This window comes from Oncorhynchus masou, chromosome 31, assembly GCF_036934945.1.
Source record: "Oncorhynchus masou masou isolate Uvic2021 chromosome 31, UVic_Omas_1.1, whole genome shotgun sequence".
NCBI lineage: Eukaryota > Metazoa > Chordata > Actinopteri > Salmoniformes > Salmonidae > Oncorhynchus > Oncorhynchus masou.
The window spans coordinates 45647957-45671279 of NC_088242.1; the positions used below are offsets into that span (position 1 = coordinate 45647957).

The 23323-nt window shown below is 40.0% G+C and overlaps 1 protein-coding gene and 1 pseudogene across 11 annotated transcripts; one reads left to right on the top strand and one right to left on the bottom strand.

The window, feature by feature from the left end:
* Nucleotides 1-730: 730 nt before the first annotated feature.
* Nucleotides 731-10656, top strand: LOC135524006 (tax1-binding protein 1 homolog B-like). Of its 11 annotated transcripts, none has more exons than XM_064951095.1 (21): nucleotides 731-859; nucleotides 1345-1520; nucleotides 3843-3945; nucleotides 4270-4413; nucleotides 4948-5108; nucleotides 5307-5432; nucleotides 5537-5647; nucleotides 6251-6376; nucleotides 6470-6592; nucleotides 6991-7106; nucleotides 7279-7348; nucleotides 7459-7521; nucleotides 7628-7750; nucleotides 8127-8242; nucleotides 8358-8445; nucleotides 8574-8744; nucleotides 8829-9017; nucleotides 9184-9279; nucleotides 9392-9569; nucleotides 9699-9724; nucleotides 9914-10656. In XM_064951095.1, exons 2-21 carry the CDS (start codon nucleotides 1353-1355, stop codon nucleotides 10076-10078), a joined length of 2463 nt encoding a protein of 820 aa, XP_064807167.1. In that variant the 5' UTR covers nucleotides 731-859; nucleotides 1345-1352; the 3' UTR covers nucleotides 10079-10656. The 11 variants fall into 11 exon arrangements, with proteins under 11 accessions (XP_064807167.1, XP_064807168.1, XP_064807169.1 ...); XM_064951096.1 differs by having other exon boundaries at nucleotides 8358-8427; XM_064951097.1 differs by lacking the exon at nucleotides 4270-4413.
* A 36-nt stretch (nucleotides 10657-10692) lies between these two features.
* LOC135524007 (vacuolar-sorting protein SNF8-like) lies at nucleotides 10693-21615 on the bottom strand (annotated as a pseudogene).
* Between the last annotated feature and the right edge of the window lie 1708 nt (nucleotides 21616-23323).

Here is a 23323-nt window from a genome sequence, read left to right on the forward strand (position 1 = left end):
ATTTTGGTCCGCTCCTCCTTCCCACAACGAAAGCCGTGACAAGGAGGTTCAGGTTGTCATAATGGCTAACGTACACACTAATTATAATCATCAAACCCTTGACTACTTGAATCAGGTTTGCTCGATTCAAGTAGTTGTGAAACGTCTGTCCGAGGAGAGTTTTGAAAAAGGATTTAGGTCAGTTTGCTCCATCTAGGATGCGAGGTTGACACTGAATTTCAGTTCACTGAGACTCAAACACTACTGCAGGATCATATGGAGGTTCAGGTTGCTGAGCAAACTGCAATAATGCAAGTAAAATATTGCATTATTTAATCACAATTCTTCAAAACTCTCCTTGGGTAGACTAATTTTGAAAAGTTTTCAAAATAGGAAACAGGTGGCATTTAGCCTACCCACCAGGGTGTACAGACTATCTTTGAATGAAGCAGCACAGGCCAACAAGGTTCTGATCAAATAAAATGGTTCAGAAAGAAACTTCACCAGGATACATGCACTCTCAAGGCCTATTTGATACAAGCGAACAAGATTGTGAAATCTTATTATGATTAGGCTAGTAATCTAGGTAACTGATCACTTTGAATATTTTTGTTACATTGTCCAGATAAAAATGAAAGTAAGTATAAGCCCAAACTGACAGACTGGCCTTTTAAATGCCAAAATCCACTTCGGATTGGCCAATCAGAAGAAACTACATTTCCCAAAGAGACCTACTGATGATGACGTTCGTGCACACTTGAAATTAATACCTGGAACAGTATTCTGAGTTGACGTCTGACTTGCGACCTTTATATATATACACACAATCTATGGCTGCGACACCGCTGAGTTGAACAGGCAGTGGCAGTCCAAACTTCATGTAAGTTCAACCATTTCATACATTTTTTTTGCTAAACAGCATAACACATGTGATCGTAATAATGACAGAATTGCGTTACCTTTCACATGAGTTTTCATTCCTGTGTTTTATTTGTGGCCTTGTATGGTTTATTATGGCTTGATCAAACAATAAAACGATCTCGAATAATCTATTGGTTTAGAAGTGTATGTTTGACAATAAAATAAAATAATTATGTGTTAAATATGGTCTGGTGGGAAGCATAAACATTGCACAACCTATTTTAAAGGAAAGTGAAACTTAGTTTTGCAAACAACGAAATAGTGGTTGTAATTTCTATGCCTTATAATTAACAACCACCCATCGACAATGTGTGCTGCCAGAAAAGATACATAAGTGTTCAGTTTACAACATCAATAATGGTTTATGCAAGTTGCACCTGCTGTTACTTTTTTTTGCTCATGTTTGGCCTACGTGTTTTCTTTTTGTTATTTTCTCAATTTCAGAACTCAGAATGGAGAGCTTCGAAACTGCAGCCAACATGGAACTGTCAACAAACTTTTCCCAGGTTGTGTTTCAGGAAATCCCCAACTCATATGTGTCAAATGTTGCCTTGACTTGCTGCTACACTCTGACAGCAGCAATCCAACCAAATCCCAGAGACTGGGTGGGGATATTCAAGGTGAGATTATAGACCAAGTTGTCATGAATATTCATGAACAATGTTCCCGCTAATTATTCCTGGCATTGAGCAAATTTCATGTCTGCTGAGTGCTTACTGTGAACACTAAGGCTGTACCCACTTTATTTTAGTTTCAGACAGTGGGTAAGTAGACTACTGTGGCTATTTGATCATAATGTAGGCCTACTGGAGTGGCCTATCATTTAAAAAACTAAGGAGAAATACATCCCATAGATTAGCCAAATTGTTTTACCTGAGCATAACCCCAAAACAAAGGACTTATTAGCCAGCTCTACTATGTTTATGATTTTGTTTTCATGGAGGACTGACTGGGCTCAATGATTCTAGTTGAAAAAAAAATGCTGTGCTCATGGAATGGCACGCTTTGAGCACTACTGAAAAATGCTATTTACATGTGAAAAAATTAATGCCATATGCTGCATTTGCTATAGGCCTATTGTTTACCTTTTTGTTGGTGACACTTTGATATATTGATAATATGCAGCTGTTTAAAGGGTAAATGCACAAATTAAAAATAACAAAATGGATTGCCCCGCCTCTTTTCTGATAAAAAGCTGAGGGAAGACCTGGGTAAATGTAACCACTCTCCAATTAATATACAGAGATATTGATGCAAGGACTGGCCATCCATGATATCAAAATGATTGTTTTAACCATGTTATGAGGCAATACAGTGTTTCTTTACATTTACAAACAGAGTAAAACAAACATATATTTTGGGTTCTCATGGAGTGTTACAGTTGAACTAAGTTCATGAGGCATTTACAAGTTATATTCAAGAATCAATGGATATATATAGATATATACAACATTTATAAGTCTAAAAATAGATGTAGCAACTACAGATTGCCACTTTAAGTCTATCAAAAGTATGCAAGCTTGAGCATGTGTCCATTAGGCCTATGGATTTATTTATTTTATCAGCATGAATTAGATTGAGCAATAAAAGCCCCAATTTTATTCCATAGGCTGGGATCCGCACTATGCAGCTGTTGCAAAAGTGCATTTTCACTGGCTGTCTACTGGTTTCAAAAACAATTTAATTTTACCTTTATTTAACCAGGCTAGTCAGTTAAGAACAAATTCTTATTTTCAATAACGGCCTAGGAACAGTGGGTTAACTGCCTGTTCAGGGGCAGAATGACAGATTTGTACCTTGTCAGCTTGGGGGTTTGAACTTGCAACCTTTCGGTTACTAGTCCAACGCTCTAACCACTAGGCTACCTTGCCGCCCAAAAACAATGATTGATATGCAGCTTAAACTTCTTGAATTCAACCATTATTGGGTTCAAATACACATTTAAATTTGTGAACAGCCATCCACAACAACCACAATCCGTAAGGCGCAAATAGATAAATGAGAGAGCAGCAGTGTGATTCACAGCAATGCGCTATGTAGATTACATTAATAAGTGATATCCGTATCGCCGTAGACGACACCACTGCTGTCATCCTTACCTCCAAGCGTTTATTCAAGTTTGTTAATCTTTGGATGCCGACAGCAGTCGCTCCATTGGAAGACATAGCTTGGACTGTAGCCTACAAAAGCCTATTCCTGCGCTTTTCTTGCCATCCATCAAACACATTTGGCGTGTCATCATAGTAGTCAGACTCGCTCAGGTGGAACAAACTTAAACTTGCGCCTTTTTTCAATGCTGAATTGAATGACATTGAGAAAACAGAAGTGTCAAAGATTGTTTTTCACAAGGATCCTTTCTGAATTTAAGTGATCCTCAAAGTAATCTAGTTTTTCAAAAGTATCTAATCTGATTACAATATGTTTTCTTGTAACGGATTAGTTACCTTTTTTTGTAATCCCTTACATGTAAATCCTTTACTTCCCAACCCTGGAAACCACTTTACAAAATAAAATGCATTATTATTCACATACCATTATTACAGAGAATCAGACAAATTATGCTACCCTCTATCTATTGGCTACTTATGTTATTCACCCCTGTTTTGTTTTGGTATGTTGCACTGAAAGTGGCCAATATTGTGTGGATTTGATCACAATTCACACAGTAAAGGGTGTTAACTAAGGGGGGGGGGGAACTCTAGAAAGTTGAGTGAAGTTCTCTGCATCTGCTGATATTTCTTCTGCACAGCAGTCCCGGGAAGCTGTGCACCCACTCGCAGTTAAGAGGGAACATTGTTCATGTGTGATCGGTTTAATCTGACATTATGATATGGATTGTATTTCCACAAAGTAAATAACCTGTCTTAAACAAATATCCAGTCTGGAATGCCTCTCTATATGTTGTCAGTCATAAATATGTTATCATGTGTATCATTGTGCAGGTGGGCTGGAGCACCACAAAGGATTATCACACATTTGTGTGGGTAGAACCATCATTGGATCTGATAGGACTGGAGCCAGTCAGAAAACAAGTGCTTTTTACTGGTAATGTGTGGATTTCCTCAAACTTTTCAACTGACATTAACTTTGATATGAATTATTGTGATCAATTTATACTGAACAAAAATAAAAAACGCAACATGCAACTATTTCAAAGATTTTACTGAGTTACAGTTCATATAAGGAGATGCATTCGGCCCTAATCTATGGATTTCACATGACTGGCAATACAGATATGCATCTGTTGATCACCAATAGCTTTTAAAATGTAAAAAAATAAATAAGGTAGTGGCGTGGATCAGAATACCAGTCAGTATCTGGTGTGACCACCATTTGCCTCATACAGCTTGACACATCTCCTTTGCATAGAGTTGATCAGGCTGTTGATTGTGCCCTGTGGAATGTTGACCCGCTCCTCTTCAATGGCTGTGCGAAGTTGCTGGATATTGGCGGGGCCTGGAACACGCGTCGATCCAGAGCATCCCAAATATGCTCAAATGGGTGACATTTCTGGTGAGTATGTAGGCCAAGGAAGAACTGGGATTATCATGCTGAAATATGAATGGTACAAGAATGGGCCTCAGGATTTTGTCACGGTATCTCTAGGAATTCAAATTGCAATCGATAAAATGGAATTGTGTTTATTGTCCGTAGTTTATGCCTGCCCATACCATAACCCCACCACCACGGGGCACTCTGTTCACAACGTTGACATCAGCAAACCACTTTCCCACACGATACCATACACATGGTCCACGGTTGTGATCTTGGCAAAGGAGAAATGCTCACTAACAGGGATGTAGACAGATTTGTGCACAACATTTTAGAGAAACAAGCTTTTCGTGTGCATGGGTCATTTCTGGGATAATTTATTTCAGCTTATGACCAACACTTTACATGTTGCATTTATATTTTTGTTCAGTGCAAGTTAATATTATTTTTTAATGATGCATGTAGGCCAATGTTAACTTGACATTTTTATTTGATATTAAAGTGATCAATATTATGCAGGGGATTACACTGACAATGACATTGTGATTCTGATAGCATACTACTTGCCAAAGGATGACTCAGCGTTCTATCAGTTCTGCTATGTTGATAGCCATGGCCAAGTGAGAGGAGCCAGCACCCCCTTCTGTTTTAAAACCCCAGGGGAACAAGGCACAGACTGCAGCCTTGAAAATGACCTCTTGGTTATCATAACTCAGGTACAATACAATCCACCATATCTAACATTGATTGTGTTTTGAAGACCATGCTTGAAATGACTTGTCTTAAAAAAGCAGCACTCACTGTTTGGCTTGCTTAGTGGCTGGGTCAAGGTGAGGATTTACCTCGCAAATTTATTTTGCTAAAATTATCCTTAGGAGGTTATGTATGTACATGATTTGCATTTCTGAATCTAGGAAAAGGTAGAGCAACGTGAGAGGGAGAAAGAAGAGCTGGTCATGGAGTTGGGGAAACTGAAAGAACAAAATGAGACTCTGAGAAGTGCTCTGAAAGAGCAACAGCAAGAGATTGATCACCTCAAGGTTTGTTTTCAAGTTATTTGTTCCAACAGCGGGTCATTTCTAGCCTCTAGTCATGTGTGAGAATAAAAATGTGAGACAACAGAATTGTAACATTATTTCTGCAGCTGTCAAATGAGGAACTGTACCAGGCAGATGGGAACACGGAGAATGCAAGAAAGCATGAAGAACTGACACAGAACACTAAACTAATGGATGACTTACACAGAGGGCAGGAGGTAATATTTGGTCCATTTTGTGTCTTTTTAACACACTGATCACAAACCATCTGACAACTAAGAAACAACATATTGAAACGTCAATGCTTTTGAACATAACTTGTCTTGGTGGAACAACAGAGTGTACAAACCATTAGGAACACCTGCTCTTTCCATGACAGATTGATCAGGTGAAAGCTACGATCCCTTATTGTTGTCACCTGTTAAATCCACTTCAGTGGAGATGAAGTGGAGGAGAAAGGTTAAAGGAGGGTTTTTAAGCCTTGAGACCTGAATTGTGTATGTGTGCCATTTAGAGGGTGAATGGGTAAGACAAAATATGTGCCTTTGAACAGGTTATGATAGTAGGTGCCAGGTGCACCGGTTTGAGTGTGTCAAGAACTGCAACGCTGCTGGGTTTTTCACACTCAAGTTTCCCGTGTGTATCAAGAATGGTCCGTGCCTTGATTAATTGAGGCTGTTCCGAGGGCAAAAGGGGGTGCAACTCAATATTAGAAAGGTGTTCCTAATGTTTTGTACACTCAGTGTATACTTAATGGATAGATGGAACTATCCAAACAAATTAAGAGATTATGGACATGATTTAAGCATCTCTGAATCTAGGAAGAGGTGGAAAAAAGTGAGAGGGAGAAAGAAGAGCTGACCATGGAGTTGGGGCAACTGAAAGAGCAAAATGAGACTCTGACATGTGCCCTAAAGGAGCAGAAACAAGAGATTGATCACCTCAAGGTTTGTTTGCATGTCTTTTCTTTCCACAAGCAGTTGTACTTCTGGCCCCTAAATCAGGTTGAGAGGGTGATGAATTGTATATCGTTTCTGTAGGAATCCAAAAAGGAACTGGTACAGTTAGTGAGCAAACTGGAGCAACAGCAAGAGAATACTAGAGAGCATGAAGAACTGGCACAGAATGCCAAATCATTGGATGAATCACAGAGAGGACAGGAGGTAACTGTTGCAAACCAATTTCCCATTTGGGATTACTAATACTTCTTCTATTAATAGAGTGAATTTGTATCTCAGTGGTAACAAAATATCTGATGACAGCTGCAGGCTATGCATCTAAAAAACCCTCAATGCTTTTTCATTGTAACAACCTCTTTCTCCACTTTCTCTGTATTCACGTCTTGTTTCTGTCTCCTTGTCTTGTTTCTAACTCTTTCTTTCCATGAATGGCTGCAGTCTCTGACCCCCATTCATGAAAAATATTTGGGGAATTTAGTGTCAAAACATGTGACAGCTGTATGTATACAATCAATATTTTTCAATGCTACTACTTGTTTTCCTCATTTTCAGTCTGCTGGTCATGTATCTAACTTGCTATTTCTTTTCATGAATGGCTGCAGTCTCTGACCCCTATTTGTGAGAAATATGAAAGAGCGTTGATCAAGATCAAACAGCTAAAGAAAGAACGAGAGGTGTTAAGAGGAAAGGTTGAGGTCCAAAGTGTGGAGATCTCACAGTGAGTCATTCTTGTCTGGAGCAATCCATTCAATGCATGGCAACATAGTCTCCCCTTCAGAACACCGCTCCAGTGATTATAAAATCAAATATTCTCTCATGATATCATCTGGTTTTGGAATGTTTTGACAATTGTGTCACTGATGTGGTTCCCTATGCTCCTGTGTATACAGGCTGAGCCCAAGGCTCAAAGAATCTGAGCGGGAGTCACACAGACTGAAGGCTCACATTCAGCTTTTACAGGTCTGCACAACCAGCAAAGTAATATAATGTGAACAAATGCCTGTAACCCACAGCGTTTTAAAATGTGAAACTCAAGACAATCCAACCATAGATTTTCATGATATTTCCAGGAGGATCTCCAGAGCAGTAAGAAAGAGAAGAAGTGTTCTGCCCTAAAGGAGCAACAGCAAGAGGTTGACCACCTTAAGGCTTGTTTCCAAGTAGTTTGTTCCAACAGCTGTCTTCTTTCTAGCCCCTAATCAGGTTGAGAGGGTGATGAATTGTATATTGTTTCTGTAGGAATCCAAAGAGGAACTGTTACGGGTAGTGAGCAAACTGGAGCAGCAGCAACAGAATACTAGAGAGCATGAAGAACTGGCGCAGAATGCCAAATCAATGGGTGAATCACAGAGAGGACAGGAGGTAGCTGTCGCAAACCATTTCCCCATTTTGGACTACTAAACTACCAGTACTACTACAGCTAATTCTTAGTAGTAAAAACAAAGCATCCAATCTGACAGCTATAGGCTATTCTGCTGAATACCATCAATGCAACAACCAATTTTTTCCCCACTTTCTCTTTGTCTTGTTTCTCACTGTTTCTTTCCACAAATGGCTCCAGTCTCTGACCCCTATTCATGAAACATATTTGGTGAATATAGTGTCAAAACATGTGACAGCTGTATGTATACCATAAATATAGATTTCTTTCAATGCTACTTCTATTCTTTGTCCCCACACGTTCTCTGTCTCCTTGCCATGTATGTAACTTCCCATTTCTTTTCACAAATGACTGCAGTCTCTGACAACTATTTGTGAGAAATATGAACAAGCGTTGATCAAGATCAAACAGCTTAAGAAGGAGCGAGAGGAGTTGAAAGGAAAGATTGAGGTCCAAAGTGTGGAAATTGCACCGTGAGTCATTCTTGTCATGGGGACTTAGCTATCTAGTCCAATACTTTTCCAGTCATATCTCCTTCAGGATCTTTTTTTTTTTTTACACTATGTGGCCCTGTGTCTGTGTAAATAGGCTGAGCCCAAGGCTCAAAGAATCTGAGCAGGAGTCCCACAAACTGAAGGATCATATTCAGCTTCTACAGGTCAACAAACTCCGCAAAGTAATCAAATGTGAAGGAATACCTGTAACGCAAACTCTTTAAAATACTTTTGGCCAATTCATTCAATGTCAGAGTGCTTTCTTTTGATTGGAGAAAAACAATAATATAACCTCATGACCCCTTTCCAGGTGGATCTCCAGAGCAGTGAGAAAGAGAAGGAGAAGCTTTCTGCAGCACTGCACAGAGTGTGTGGTGTCACACATGATCTACAGGACCTGAAGACTGGGAACAAGGCATTACGTAGAAGCCTGTCAGAGCAGGAGCAGCAGCCACTGCAGATGGTGGACAGTGATTGGAAGGTGTGAGCAAGTTGCTAAAAGAACCATGTCCTTCCCCCTACACACCATTATGCAATGTAATACTGTAGTCTTGTGTGTCTACAGGAGCAATACCAAGCCCTTCTTGTTCAGCTGGAGGAGGCTCAGACACTGTTGCACAAGGAGTTGCAGGCTTCCAACAATACCCGCAAACGTGCAGAGCAAGCAGAAAGGGAACTGGAGGAGCTCAAGGAGTGCATGGAGAGCACGGCCATGACGTCTGATCAGACAAAGCAGAAGAGCAGCAAACTAGAGGTGCTTTGAGAATCTTACACTATTGAATTTTCCAATCCAGCGCCGATTTTTGCTAACCAATATGTTGTTTGTTCTATGAAGTTAGTTGACCCGTGAGAAGAAAAACTGAGAACACACTAACCTTGTTCTCTTGGCTGATCACAAGTTGCCCGCTTTCTCCTCTCAGATGCAACTTTCAGAGTTAAACAAAATCATTGAGGAGAAAGAAAACATGGCAGAGATCGCTAAAATAGAGAAAGAGGAGTTGTCCAGAGAGAATCAGGTGATTTTTATGAATTGTGCTACTATTTACTAGTCATTGAATTATTTACTTTACAATAAAATTAGGGACATTTGCTTACCTTGAGATTTTTCCAATGTATTCCGTCTGGCAGGATCTCAAAAGAGATATTGAAAGACTTCGCAAGGAATTTGATGACGTCCAGGCTGCTCCAGTGCCCATGCAGCATCCCAACCCTTATGGCTCTTCAACTGACCCTACCCCCAATAAGGAGCAGCAGCAAGAGGCACTGGCTGACTCTCTCCATTCTTGGAACCCATATGAAACCCCAGGTAATCCCAATTGTCCAGCTATTGGGAAGCCTCACCAAAATATTCCTAAACGAACACCACTTGTGCCTCACAGACACACCTTGAAAAAAATAACACGTTCAATTATGACTGAAATACAATTGTTTGCAGGCACGGCTACAAACCTGGAGGAAGAGGTATGTCAAGTCATTCCTATGGTACACATGGTATTAATACAGATTACAACAACATACACAAGTGATTTGGGATCGAAGGGTTGATTTCATACTGCTCTATCCACAATAATTTCTGTCCGACGGTATAGTTAACACGATCCAGTCTAGATACAATATTATTACCACTTAAGACCTGTGCCTGTCCCATAGTTGTCCTTGGAGTGTCGTCACTGCCATGAGTCCTTCCCTGGCATCACCCAAGACGAGCTGGAGCTGCACGAGCACAGCCACAGAGTGTGCCCCTTCTGCATGCTCATCTGTGACGGAATGGAACAGGCTTTATATGAAGACCACGTCTACAGCCATGAGGTGTAGAGATGCTACTTCCTCACAACCCAGAGAGTTGTTTGTGAGTTGACTACTCATAAAACAAGCTGATACTCTACTAATTATTTAGTAAGGGGGGGGGGGGGGAGAATAAATATGGGCTAACAACCAATTCAGGATATTATATAAATAACATTTATAGTCCCTTGTTCATTACTGTAAATGTCCTCTTACCTGGTCAAATAAGTTAAGAATTAAATGTCTGGTAAATCCGTAGCTAATTTATTTCGCCTGAAATGTATCATACCATATAAGATATTTGTTTGATGGCACTTCATTTTGTTCTTGGAGTAGAATTTGCCTCCATTGCTGGGTGATAGGAATGTATTGCTTTGCTATTTAATGGTTTCCCACATTTACTCTGTTGTAATCTCTGCAGAACTGTTTACTTTGCATAATTAATTGATACCGACTTTCTGACCTTAAACCTCCTGCATGCATAACGTGTTGCATAAGAGTCAAACGATTAATGGTCAAATGATGCCATCTGAAAATGAAATGGTTCAAATGGGATTCATGTGGGAAGCAACAAATAAAGTTGTCTTCACAGTTGTGTCGTCATGGAAGTCCACATTGTTTTGTATCATGAACTGCAATATGCAAAGAATTACTCTGTTTTAATACAAGGTCATTGCATAGAATGAAACTGTGAAACAAATCCATGATTGACAACTGCCACAGAAAACATAACATTTAACCTAGTTTTCATCGCCACAATCACTGATGGGAAGCAAGATGATGTGTACCTACCCTTGGTTATATACACCCCATTACAATTCAGGACATTTGCAACATGCACACATTGTTCATCAAAGTCCCCCCGACTTCCCAAAAACAATTTTTCTTAAGGCGACATCTGATTGGCTTCTTCAGGTGTGACATCAAGGGAAGTCAACTCCAAGAAGAGGGCTGGCAGCCAATACTGTGGCTCTCCAGAAGCTTGGGTATCCAACCATGCCAAGCCCTCTTTCAACAGGTGTTCCTAAGACAACAAGGAGTGTGTTAGGATGGTGGGTATAGAGCCAGATACTTGCCAAAAGATTGAACGTACATATCATTAGGATCATAAGAAAATCCACACATAAATTGTTAAGATAGTAAAAAAAAAAAGCCATGTCTGAAACATGAAATGTAAACGTTACAATTGATCTGTAAATGTACAAAACCTGTGTTACGACTATGAATTAACATTTACACTTTTCAATTCTTACTTTACTCGGTTACAGATTTTTTTTTATGCGTACAATCTGTCGTCAGTAATGTGGCATCTTCAAAGGACATTAACTGAATGTAGCTCGTCAATCAAGCAACTCTAGCCCAGATGTTAGTTGCTTTTCATTTCCAAAATAAAAGTCTAGAACTTGTTTTAGAACTGCATTCAATAACGATGTTATACGAGTAGATTACGTAGTATAGGCTTGAGCCTTCAGCAAATTACTTGGGCAAGAATGATAAATACAAAGAAAAACCTTGTCTAGAATAACCGCCTGAGCTGCAAAATAGAATGTAAATATGATTCAGGCTAGGCCTATTCCATTCTCTAAATATGCCATGCTGTTGTGTTATATAATTGCCATATAAATTGCATAATACATATTTATAGCTGCGTGGCGGTATTGTGGTGATCATGTAACCTAATGAATCACACGTTTTCACAGATTTTAAGAGCACGGACTGTAGGCCATATATTAGACATTTTGATTGTTGTATTAGTGAATTCCACTCGGTATGTAGGCTTGTTATAGCCATTTGCGTTGCACAACCCCATCACACAGAGGCTATATCCATATCAATAAATGAGACGAAACAAAATGTTGATTAAGGCTTGGCTATAACCTGTCCTGAGTGTTAGTAGTTGTCATTCTCCAATAACACAGACTCCAAAGTAAATCAAGGGGAGAAAAATTGATGTTATGCTGGGAGGTACAGTTGAAGTCGGAAGTTTACATACACCTTAGCCAAATACATTTAAACGCAGTTTTTCACAATTCCTGACATTTAATTCTAGTAAAAATTCCATGTCTTAGGTCAGTTAGGATCACCACTTTATTTTAAGAATGTGAAATGTCAGAATAATAGTAGAGAGAATGATTTATTTCAGCTTTTATTTCTTTCATCACATTCCCAGGGGGTCAGAAGTTTACATACACTCAATTAGTATTTGGTAGCATTGTCTTTCAATTGTTTAACTTGGGTCAAACATTTCAGGTAGCCTTCCACAAGCTTCCCACAATAAATTGGGTGAATTTTGGCCCATTCCTCCTGACAGAGCTGGTGTAACTGAGTCAAGTTTGTAGGCCTCCTTACTCGCACACGCATTTTCAGTTCTGTCCACAAATTTTCTATAGGATTGAGGTCAGGGTTTTGTGATGGCCACTCCAATACTTTGACTTTGTTGTCCTTAAGCCATTTTGCCACAACTTTGGAAGTATGCTTGGGGTCATTGTCCATTTGGAAGACCCATTTGCAACCAAGCTTTAACTGATGTCTTGAGATGTTGCTTCAATATATCCACATAATTTAACTTCCTCATGATGACATCTGTTTTGTGAAGTGCACCAGTCCCTCCTGCAGCAAAGCACCCCCACAACATGATGCTGCCACCCCCGTGCTTCACGGTTTAGATGGTGTTCTTCAGCTTGCAAGCATCCCCCTTTTTCCTCCAAACATAACGATGGTCATTATGGCCAAACAGTTCCTATTTTTGTTTCATCAGACCAGAGGACATTTCTCCAAAAAGTACGATCTTTGTCCGCATGTGCAGTTGCAAACCGTAGTCTAGCTTTTTTATGGCGGTTTTGGAGCAGTGGCTTCTTCCTTGCTGAGCGGCCTTTCAGGTTATGTCGATATGGGACTCGATATAGGATACTTTTGTATCTATATCTTCACAATGTCCTTTGCTGTTGTTCTGGGATTGATTTGCACTTCTCGCACCAAAGTAAGTTCATCTCTAGGAGACAGAACGCGTCTCCTTCCTGAGAGGTATAACGGCTGCGTGATCCCAGGGTGTTTAAACTTGCACACTATTGTTTGTACAGATGAACATGGTACCTTTAGGCATTTGAAAATTGCTCCCAAGGATGAACCAGACTTGTGGAGATCTACAATTTTTTTTCCTGAGGTCTTGGCTGACTTCTTTTGATTTTCCCATGATGTCAAGCAAAGAGGCACTGAGTTTGAAGGTAGGCCTTGAAATACATCCACAGGTACACCTAAAATTTACTCAAATGATGTCAAGGTCAGATTATTTATCTTCAAAATATTCTTATATGAGCGAAATAGACAAGAGGTCCCAAATGGTCAAGACTGTCTATAGACTATTCTTATTGCCAAATCTGTTTTCCATATCAGCCATTGCACATGCTTCTTCAACTATTTTGTTCAACATTTATTTAGAGGCCTACGAGCTAGGGTCTCTTTTTAAGGTGAGCCCTATCCAGTTATAAAACACAAATGGGAGTTCCAAAATATGTCCGCAAGATACCAGTACCCAAAATTATAGCCTAAATTGCAATGCCTACAAGTTGAAGGCCTATTTTTTATTTGAATAGGCCTAAATTAAACATTGAATTATTAAAGTAATAGGCTAAAAGAACTCTGGAGAATGGAGAATACACATTGATTTCAATATCCAAATGGGTAAGAATAGAACACTATTCTCTTTGATTTAATTTCTATTGCAACTCAGACAAATGACTGACTTGATGACATACTGACGGAACAAACTGAATGGAGGATGAATTAAATCTTCAAATATGTTAAAGTTGTATGCATCATGCATGCTCTGCACTTAATTTGGCTAGTAGGCAAATAGGTCTACATTAGAGTATAATGACTATGACTGCATGCCTGCAGAATGGCATCTTCTGAGGCTGAAGGGTGCTTTTCCAAAAGCGCATGGTGCTGCATAGAGATCACAAGCTCTTCAACTCGGCAGCAGTGTCGTGGTGGAGGGAACAGCCTATACGGAGACTACCTAAGACCACTGCAACAAAGTTATTGTAAAGTGTGGTTATACGCTTATGCCAGACAGACTACTTTTAACATCTCCCTTGTTCATTTCAAAGTCTATATGTTTAATGACCCGATTCATATAAATCAGGTCAAAATAATTTTTACAATCATATTAACCCCTCCTACAGAATATGCTTTGGCAAGATTTTGAGTGATGAAATAAATATATAAATATATAAAAAATATTTTGAGTGGCAAAGACTCCAGTGGTCATACATAATTCATAGATTCACCAAACATCTATTATTATTATTCTGTTTCATTATTACTGGTAGATACAGTGGCTTGTGAAAGTATTCACCCCCCTTGGCATTTTTCCTATTTTGTTGCCTTACAACCTGGAATTAAAATGGATTTTTTGGGGGGTTTGTATTGTTTGATTTACACAACATGCCTACAACTTTGAAGAAGCAAAACATTTGAGCGTGCATAACTATTCACCCCCCAAAAGTCAATACCTTTGAGCCACCTTTTGCAGCAATTAAGGCTGCAAGTCTCTTGGTGTATGTCTCTATAAGCTTGGCACATCGAGCCACTGAGAATTTTGCCCATTCTTCAAGGCAAAACTGCTCCTTCAAATCAGATGGGTTCCGCTGGTGTACAGCAATCTTTAAGTCATCCCACAGATTCTCAATTGGATTGAGGTCTGGGCTTTGACTAGGCCATTCCAAGACATTAAAATGTTTCCCCTTACACCACTCAAGTGTTGCTTTCGCAGTATGATTATATGCTTAGGGTTATTGTCCTGCTGGAAGGTGAACCTCCGTCCCAGTCTCAAATCTCTGGAAGACAAACAGTTTCCCTCAATAATTTCCCTGTATTTAGCGCCATCCATCATTCCCTCAATTCTGACCAGTTTCCCAGTCCCTGCCGATGAAAAACATACCCACAGCATGATTCTATCAACACCATGCTTCACTGTGGGGGTGATGTTCTCGGGGTGATGAGTTGGGTTTATGCCAGACATAGCATTTTCCTTGATGGCCAAAAAGCTACATTTTAGTCTCATCTAAACAGAGTACCTTCTTCCATATGTTTGGGAGTGTCCCACATGCCTTTTGGATATTTGCTTATTTTTTTCTTTAAATATTGGCTTTTTTTCTGACCACTCTTCCGTAAAGCCCAGCTCTGTGGAGTGTACAGCTTAAAGTGGTCCTATGGACAGATACACCAATCTCCACTGTGGAGCTCTGCAGCTCCTTCAGGGTTATCTTTGGTCTCTTTGTTGCCTCTCTGATTATTGCCCTCCTTGCCTGGTCCGTAAGTTTTGGTGGGCGGCCCTCTCTTGGCAGGTTTGTTGTGGTGCCATATTCTTTACATTTTTTAATCATGGATTTAATGTTGCTCCCTGGGATGTTCAAAGTTTGGAGCTTCTTTTTATAACCCAACCCTGATCTGTACTTCTCCACAACTTTGTCCCTGACCTGTTTGGAGAGCTCCTTGGTCTTCATGGTGCTGCCTGCTTGGTGGTGCCCCTTGCTTTTAGTGGTGTTGCAGACTCTGGGGCCTTTCAGAACAGGTGTATATATACTAAGATCATGTGACAGATCATGTGACACTTAAATAAAGTCCACCTGTGTGCAATCTAACTAATTATGTGACTTCTGGAGGTAATTGGTTGCACCAGATCTTATTTAGGGTTTCATAGCAAAGGGGGTGAATTCACGCACGCATATTCACGCACAAATTTTCTTATTTTTTAATTTTTTGAAACAAGTATTTTTTTCATTTCACTTCACCAATTTGGACTCTGTTGTTTATTAAATGAAATCCAAATTACAGGTTGTAATGCAACAAAATAGGAAAAACGCCAAGGGGGATGAATACTTTTGCAAGGCACTGTACTACTGGTTATGTTTCATTATTCCTGGTAAACACTACTGGTCATTAGAAGTCGACCGATTATGATTTTTCCATGCCGATACCAATTATTGGAGGACCAAAAAGGCTGATACCGATTAATCGGCCAATTAAAAAAAAAGTATTTGTAATAATGAAAATTACAACAATACTGAATGAACACTTATTTTAACTTAAAACCTGATGGGGCTACAGGTTCCCAACTAGGAACACCCCCCCCCCCTTCAGCCCAAACGGTGGCGCAGGGAAAGCAAAAATATTCTTAAAAATATTTAACCTCCACACATTAACAAGTCCAATAGCTTAAATGAAAGATAAACACCTTGTTCATCTACCCAGCATGTCAGAATTTTAAAATGTTTTACAGCGAAAACATAGCACATATTTATGTTAAACCACCACTAGGAAAACATACAATATGTAGCCACATGGCTATGCAAAATAGCACAATCACAAACGCAGGATTAAAAGAAAAATAATTCACTAACCTTTTGAAAATCTTCATCAGATGACAGTAATAGCACATGTTACACAGTACATTTATGTTTTTTTCAATAATATGCCATTTATATCCATAAATCTCCATTTACATTGAGCCATGTTCAAAAAATGCAGCAGAAATGACCGGAGGAATTATAAATATCTCCGGCAGCTAACGCCAGATAACAGCAATAAACATCATAAACTTTGACTAAATATACATGTTCTACATATATTTAGAAAGATACACTTCTTCTTAATGCAAACGCTGTGTTACATTTATTTTTAACGTTACAGAATTCGTTCACTATTCAATAATCTGAGACGGCGCTCAGCCATTAGCATTATTTCTCTACTATGTTGGATTCGACAAAAATACAATTTTATAACATAAATATTCCCTTACCTTTGATGGTCTTCGACAAGAATGTCGTGGAAGGAGTTATACTTACCTAATATAACGTTTGGTTGCTGTTGGTGTGTCTTTGTATTAGCAAAAGCTAACATCTTCAGGTGAATTACCCCAAAAAGGACTTCTGATCACGAAAATTGCGCATCAAAACTTAAAATTTACATATTATATGTCGACTAAACTGGTCAAACTAAGTGCAGAATCAAGCTTTAGGATGTTTTTAACGTACAAAACAATTGGCGATTAAATCAAACATAACGAACTCTCTTCAGCCAAGCTGGGAAAAAAAGACCCTTTTCACAGAGCGCACACCTGAAAACTCGTGACACCTCAGTATTTTGCCCGCCAAGCAGTCAAAGCTCGTGCTATTTTCTCCGTTCCACGTCTCATTGAAAGACGAGAGCGCGCTGAAGAAATAGAAACTGTTCCCAGATCCATAGCTGGTTGGGAAGGGTGGGGGCGATGACGTCAAATTTGGAGCAACTTTCTTAGGAGAGAGAGAGAGTTTGGGAGAATGGCTGCGCTGTGAGTTCTGCTTTACATACAGACATAATTCGAACGGTTTTAGAAGCTTTAGAGTGTTTTCTATTCAATAATTATTATTATATGCATATATTAGCAATTTGACAGTTTTTTTAAAGTTTACTTTGGGCACACAATTCATCCAAAGGGGCAGTATTTCCCCGAGCCCCATCAGTATTTCCCCAAATCAATTTAGCCTCGATTAGATAATGAAACATGTTCAATTTGGTTTAAATAATGCAAAAACAAAGTGTTGGAGAAGAACGTAAAAGTGCAATATGTGCTATGTAAGAAAGCTAACGTTTCAGTTCCTTGCTCAGAACATGATAAACATATGAAAGCTGGTGGTTCCTGACAAGGTACAAATCTGTCGTTCTGCCCCTGAACAGGCAGTTAACCCACTGTTCCCAGGCCGTCATTGAAAATAAGAATGTGTTCTTAACTGACTTGCCTGGTTAAATAAAGGTTAAAAAAAAAAAAAAAAAAAACATGAGTCTTCAATATTCCCAGGTAAGAAGTTTTAGGTTGTAGTTATTATAGGACTATTTCCCTCTATACCATTTGTATTTCATTAACCTTTGACTATTGGATGTTCTTATAGGCACTTTAGTACTGCCAGTGTAACAGTATAGCCTCCGTCCCTGTCCTCGCTCCTCCCTGGGCTCGAACCAGCAACACAACGACAACAGCCACCACATCGAAGTAGCGTTACCCATGCAGAGCCAGGGAAACAACCACCCCAAGGCTCAGAGCGAGTGAAGTTTGAAACGCTATTAGCGCACGCTAACTAGCCAGCCAATTCACTTCGGTCACACCAGGCTCATCTCGGGAGTTGATAGGTTTGAAGTCATAAACAGCGCAATGCTTGACGCACAACGAAGAGCTGCTGGCAAAATGCACTAAAGTGCTGTTTGAATTAATGTTTACGCGCCTGCTTCTGCCTACCACCGCTCAGTCAGATACTTTGATACTTGTATGCTCAGTCAGATTATATGCAACGCAGGACACGCTAGATAACATCTAGTAATATCATCAACCATGTGTAGTTAACTAGTGATTATGATTGATTGTTTTTTATAAGATAAGTTTAATGCTAGCTAGCAACTTACCTTGGCTTACTGCATTTGCGTAACAGGAAGTCTCCTTGTGGAGTGCAACGAGAGAGAGGCAGGTCGTTATTGCGTTAGACTAGTTAACTGTAAGGTTGCAAGATTGGTTCCCCGAGCTGACAAGGTGAAAATCTGTCTTTCTGCCCCTGAACGAGGCAGTTAACCCACGGTTCCTAGGCCATCATTGAAAATAAGAATGTGTTCTTAACTGACTTGCCTAGTTAAATAAAGATTAAATAAAGGTGTAAAAAAAAAATAATAATAATAAAATCGGCAAACCGGCGTTATGAAAACTTGAAATGGGCCCTAATTAATCGGCCATTCTGATTAATCGGTCGACCTCTACTGGTTATGTTTCATTATTCCTGTTAGACACTACTGGTTATGATTCATTATTACTGGTAGATACTACTGGTTATGATTGCAGACAGATCCCAGCAACACAAGATTTGTTCAAGCCTAAAATGTTAGTCCGTAATCGTAACATGGTGTTTATGAAATTTCACATTTACGCATGGCTTTTCTTCCAATCCTAATGATGCGTACGTTCAACTTTTTGGCAGGTATCTGGCTCCATAGGTGGGGAGCTAAAACTAAATCAAGAACCATGGTTCTATGGTCCTTTGTCAGTCCATGGTTGTAATTGTGTCATATCGCCACAATAATAAGAGTTGACCAAGGCAGTTAAGGGCAGAACGGCAGATTCTGAACCAGCGACCTTTCGGTTACTGGCCCAATGCTCTTAACAATTAGACTAACTGCCACTAACCCTGACAGATCTAGAATAGATAATAGGATGAAATATGTTACAACTTCCCCAAGTCTCCCCTTACTGATAGTGAGCGTCCAAATTTCACACAATGTCCGCCACTCTTCCCTACCAACGAATCAAGGAAATTCTGACAAAGTTTAATGATATTTTTCAACGAAAGTAAACGACAGTAATGTTACGAATAAATAAGATATTTGTGTGTCATGAAAGGAGTGTGGATATTAATGTGTCATGAAAGGAGTGTGAATATTTGGCCTGGCGAAGCGGTTTTATGGGCTGACTGAATGGGAGATGATAATTAGGAATTTTTCGCTCCGCTGGTCTCTGCAAGAAATTACGAGTCCTCACTGTACGAGAGAGAGTCAAGACCGAGTAAAAATATATCCGACACAGAGACAAGACCAAGAAACTAAATAGGTGGTCTCAAGACCAGACTCGAGTACTACAACATCGCCTCCTCCTAAACTTACCAGCGCAAGACAGACACGCTCTCGCTCCCACTTGAGAGACTCTGATCTCACTCACTGAAATGTAGCCCTTCTTCTGAAAATTTGCAGAAAAACAAATATTCATGACATCTGGCACCATATTTGCAGTCCTCTAAATGACTCATGCAAAAACAAGTATCCGTGCAGCATGTTCTGGACCCAAGCATGATGTTGGTAATCGCTCACAAGAAAAATCAAACAGTGCCCTTTAATCTCACAATCAGTATTCTGAGAATTTTTTGTCAAGTCATTTAGCCTAATAATTGATTAGGTAGCCACAAGATACAGATTCATGAGGTGAAATTAAGGATTACCTCAGCCAGCTGAAGTACCACAGTGTGGTCCATGTTGAGCTCTGCTGGCACTGACTGCACAAGGTAAGAGCTTCCAACAGGAATCATCCCAAAGCAATTCTCCATTGCCTTCAGCTTCTTTATGGCCCGCACCAAGTCATCTCTGGAGTGGAGAACAGAGATACAATTTTGACTTCATAATGAAATTGCACAAAAGTGTATGAATAATTGTGTGCATTATTGTATTAAATATGATCATAAATGTTGACTTCCTGCATTTCTTAGGAGACACAATTGAATGCATCATTTCAAATATTTGTCTGATGGTACTCACTGGCTCACATCCTGAGCAGATTTCCCCCTTCCCTGATGATGCACCCGCTCTGTACTGGAGCTCATCCAGGGTAATAAGTCCTAAAACAGAGATAAAACATGAATGAAAGGCGCATTACAAATGCAGTGTTTTGCTATGACCCTTGAGTATGTTCGAAAGAAGCCCCACCTCCATTTATGTGTTTCAGGGCCAGACATACTTCAATGATCTGCACACCCAGCTCGTAATAGAAGTCACCCACACCAAGTACCCCAAAAAGCCTTTGGCTTTGCCCGCAAAAGCCTTTGCCAGCTGTCAATGACATAGAAAACCCTCAACTGGTTGCGTTTCAATTAATTGAATAAATACAAAGCATGAACCTCATGGAGCATGCATAAAAAAATGACTCAGGAACATTCAATACCCTTAGCGAATGGGCTACGAGAGCAAAAAAAACGACAGTTATGATCCTCACAGGCAAGTGGGTCGACTCCAATGGTGGCGCACATCTCCTGGAACTGGACCCGGAACTGGGAACTCTTATGGATCTCTTGTTTGTGCTTGCTGGCAAATTCCTCAAGGTTAGATTTGAAGGTCTTCATCTGTTTTGACATCTGAAAGACCATGATGGTTAGATCTTTCTACAATGGCAGCAAGTTGATTACCTATATGGATTAAATAGCATTCCAAAGTAGACACACTTGCACACCCACAAGACTTATTGGGCTTATTGTTCAGGCTTACTTGAACAATTTGATCCTCAGCTAGAACTGTCCCCCGCTCTTGAAACTTGACCTACAGAAAATAGAGTGTTTTGGCTAAGATATTTGTATTTTTGGCTGGTAATGAAAATGACTTCAATGCCATGACTTGATTATTTACACTTTGTAGATGGGCACATTCATCTATAGACAACATGATGGCAAACAAATTACCTCTGCAAGCTACTTTTTGGCGATAGCTCCCCACCTACTCCTCTCCTATGCATCTTGTTGGTGTCAAAAAAAAGGACTAACGTTAGCAAGCAAAAAGATGACACTACTACTGTTATGCTAGCTTGTAGGTTTCCAGTTGAACGGTCAAAGTAACATGCTAGTTCACAAAATTATGTTTTGGCTATTGCAGCCATGTGACGAGTGTCGGCATTCTGTACCTATTCAATAATACTTTCCATACACATATCTCTGAAATCGACTAATATCACACTCTTTGTAACATTTGAGAGCTAACTGCCAACGCTTGCTTCTTTACCCGGAAGTAACTTCTCCTTCTTTGGGATTGCGTTTGCAAATCGCATCCAACGTTCAAGGTGCATACACCGCCACCTACTGTACTGGAGTGTGAGGGAAGCCACGGTCTAACTGTATTAAATTATCTTAATTAGTCCTGTTCCTCTAAGAATGAGAAATAGAGCCCGAGACACCACTTCCCTCCCCCAAAATACACCACCCAAACCCCAACCCTTTCACACAATCTCCCCCCATCTATGTCATACAATTCACAAAATATCAACACATGCTCCACCGTTTCCTCCACTAAACACTCATCACACAGACCTGTTTCATGTCTCCCTATCATCATCAATGTGGCATTCAAACCTGTGTGCCCAAACTGCAGTCCACTCCACACAACTTCCTCTCTCCCACATCCCATACTCCCCACCTCTTCCTTTACTGGCCGATGCATGGTATAAAATTGCCTCCCCTTACTACTAGCATCCCACTCCCTTTGCCTAAGATTGAGCCCTTTAGCCCCGAACAAGGACTTGACTTCCATGCGACCCAGCGGGACCTGAATAATTACCCTCTCTTGCCTCACAGCACTCTTAGCAACCACAAAAGCCTTCTCATTACCCTCCACACCCACATGAACGGAAACACAACAAAAGCTTATCACCACTCCCATCCTCTCCAATCCCATTAACAGCACTATCATCTCCACAAAACAAGTCTCCTTTCTCCGTCTTCACACTACTCAACACTGCAGCCGAATCAGAGCAGATCATCACTCAGTGGTTTTACCTCCTCCTCCACCCATCTCAAAATCAAATCAAATCAAATTGTATTTGTCACATGCACATGGTTAGCAGATGTTAATGCAAGTGTAGCGAAATACTTGTGCTTCTAGTTCCGACCATGCAGTAATATCTAACAAGTAATCTAACCTAACAATTTCACAACAACTACCTTATACACACAAGTGTAAAGGAATGAATAAGAATATGTACATAAACAATATATGAATGAGCGATGGCCAAACGGCATAGGCAAGATGCAGTAGATGGTATAGAGTACAACATATACATATGAGATGAGTAATGTAGGGTATGTAAACATAATATAAAGTGGCATTGTTTAAAGTGGCTAGTGATACAGTTATTACATAATTTTTTTCATTATTAAAGTGGCTAGAGATTAGTCAGTATGTTGGCAGTAGCCACTCAATGTTAGTGATGGCTGTTTAACAGTCTGATGATCTTGAGATAGAAGCTGTTTTTCAGTCTCTCGGTCCCTGTTTTGATGCACCTGCACTGACCTCGCCTTCTGGATGAGAACAGGCAGTGGCTCGGGTGGTTGTTGCCCTTGATGATCTTTTTGGCCTTCCTGTGACATCGGGTGGTGTAGATATCCTGGAGGGCAGGTAGTTTGCCCCCGGTGATAAGTTGTGCAGACCTCACTACCCTCTGGAGAGCCTTTACGGTTGTGGGCAGAGCAGTTGAAGTACCAGGCGGGGATGCAGCCCGACAGGATGCTCTCAATTGTGCATTGTGTCGTGGCAGAATCAGAATTATTTTGGTAACATTTATGAATAAGATGTTTTATTCATTTTATAGCATGCTTATGTGGGAAAACGTTACTTGGGCCCAGAGAGGGGAGAGGTCTGGTTAGTCTTATCTGTGAATGTGTCATGTGTAAACGTATCTTTTAAACCATGTGAAAGGATTGATGGGGAACCAATTATCTCTTGGCT

Bases quoted from the DNA above. Each gene is read 5' to 3' on its own strand.
- LOC135524006 (XM_064951095.1), top strand. From the start codon at position 1,353: ATGGAGAGCTTCGAAACTGCAGCCAACATGGAACTGTCAACAAACTTT. The intron at 5,648-6,250 runs GTAATATTTGGT...CTCTGAATCTAG, and splicing joins ACTTACACAGAGGGCAGGAG to GAAGAGGTGGAAAAAAGTGA. The intron at 8,745-8,828 runs GTGTGAGCAAGT...GTGTGTCTACAG, and splicing joins TGGTGGACAGTGATTGGAAG to GAGCAATACCAAGCCCTTCT.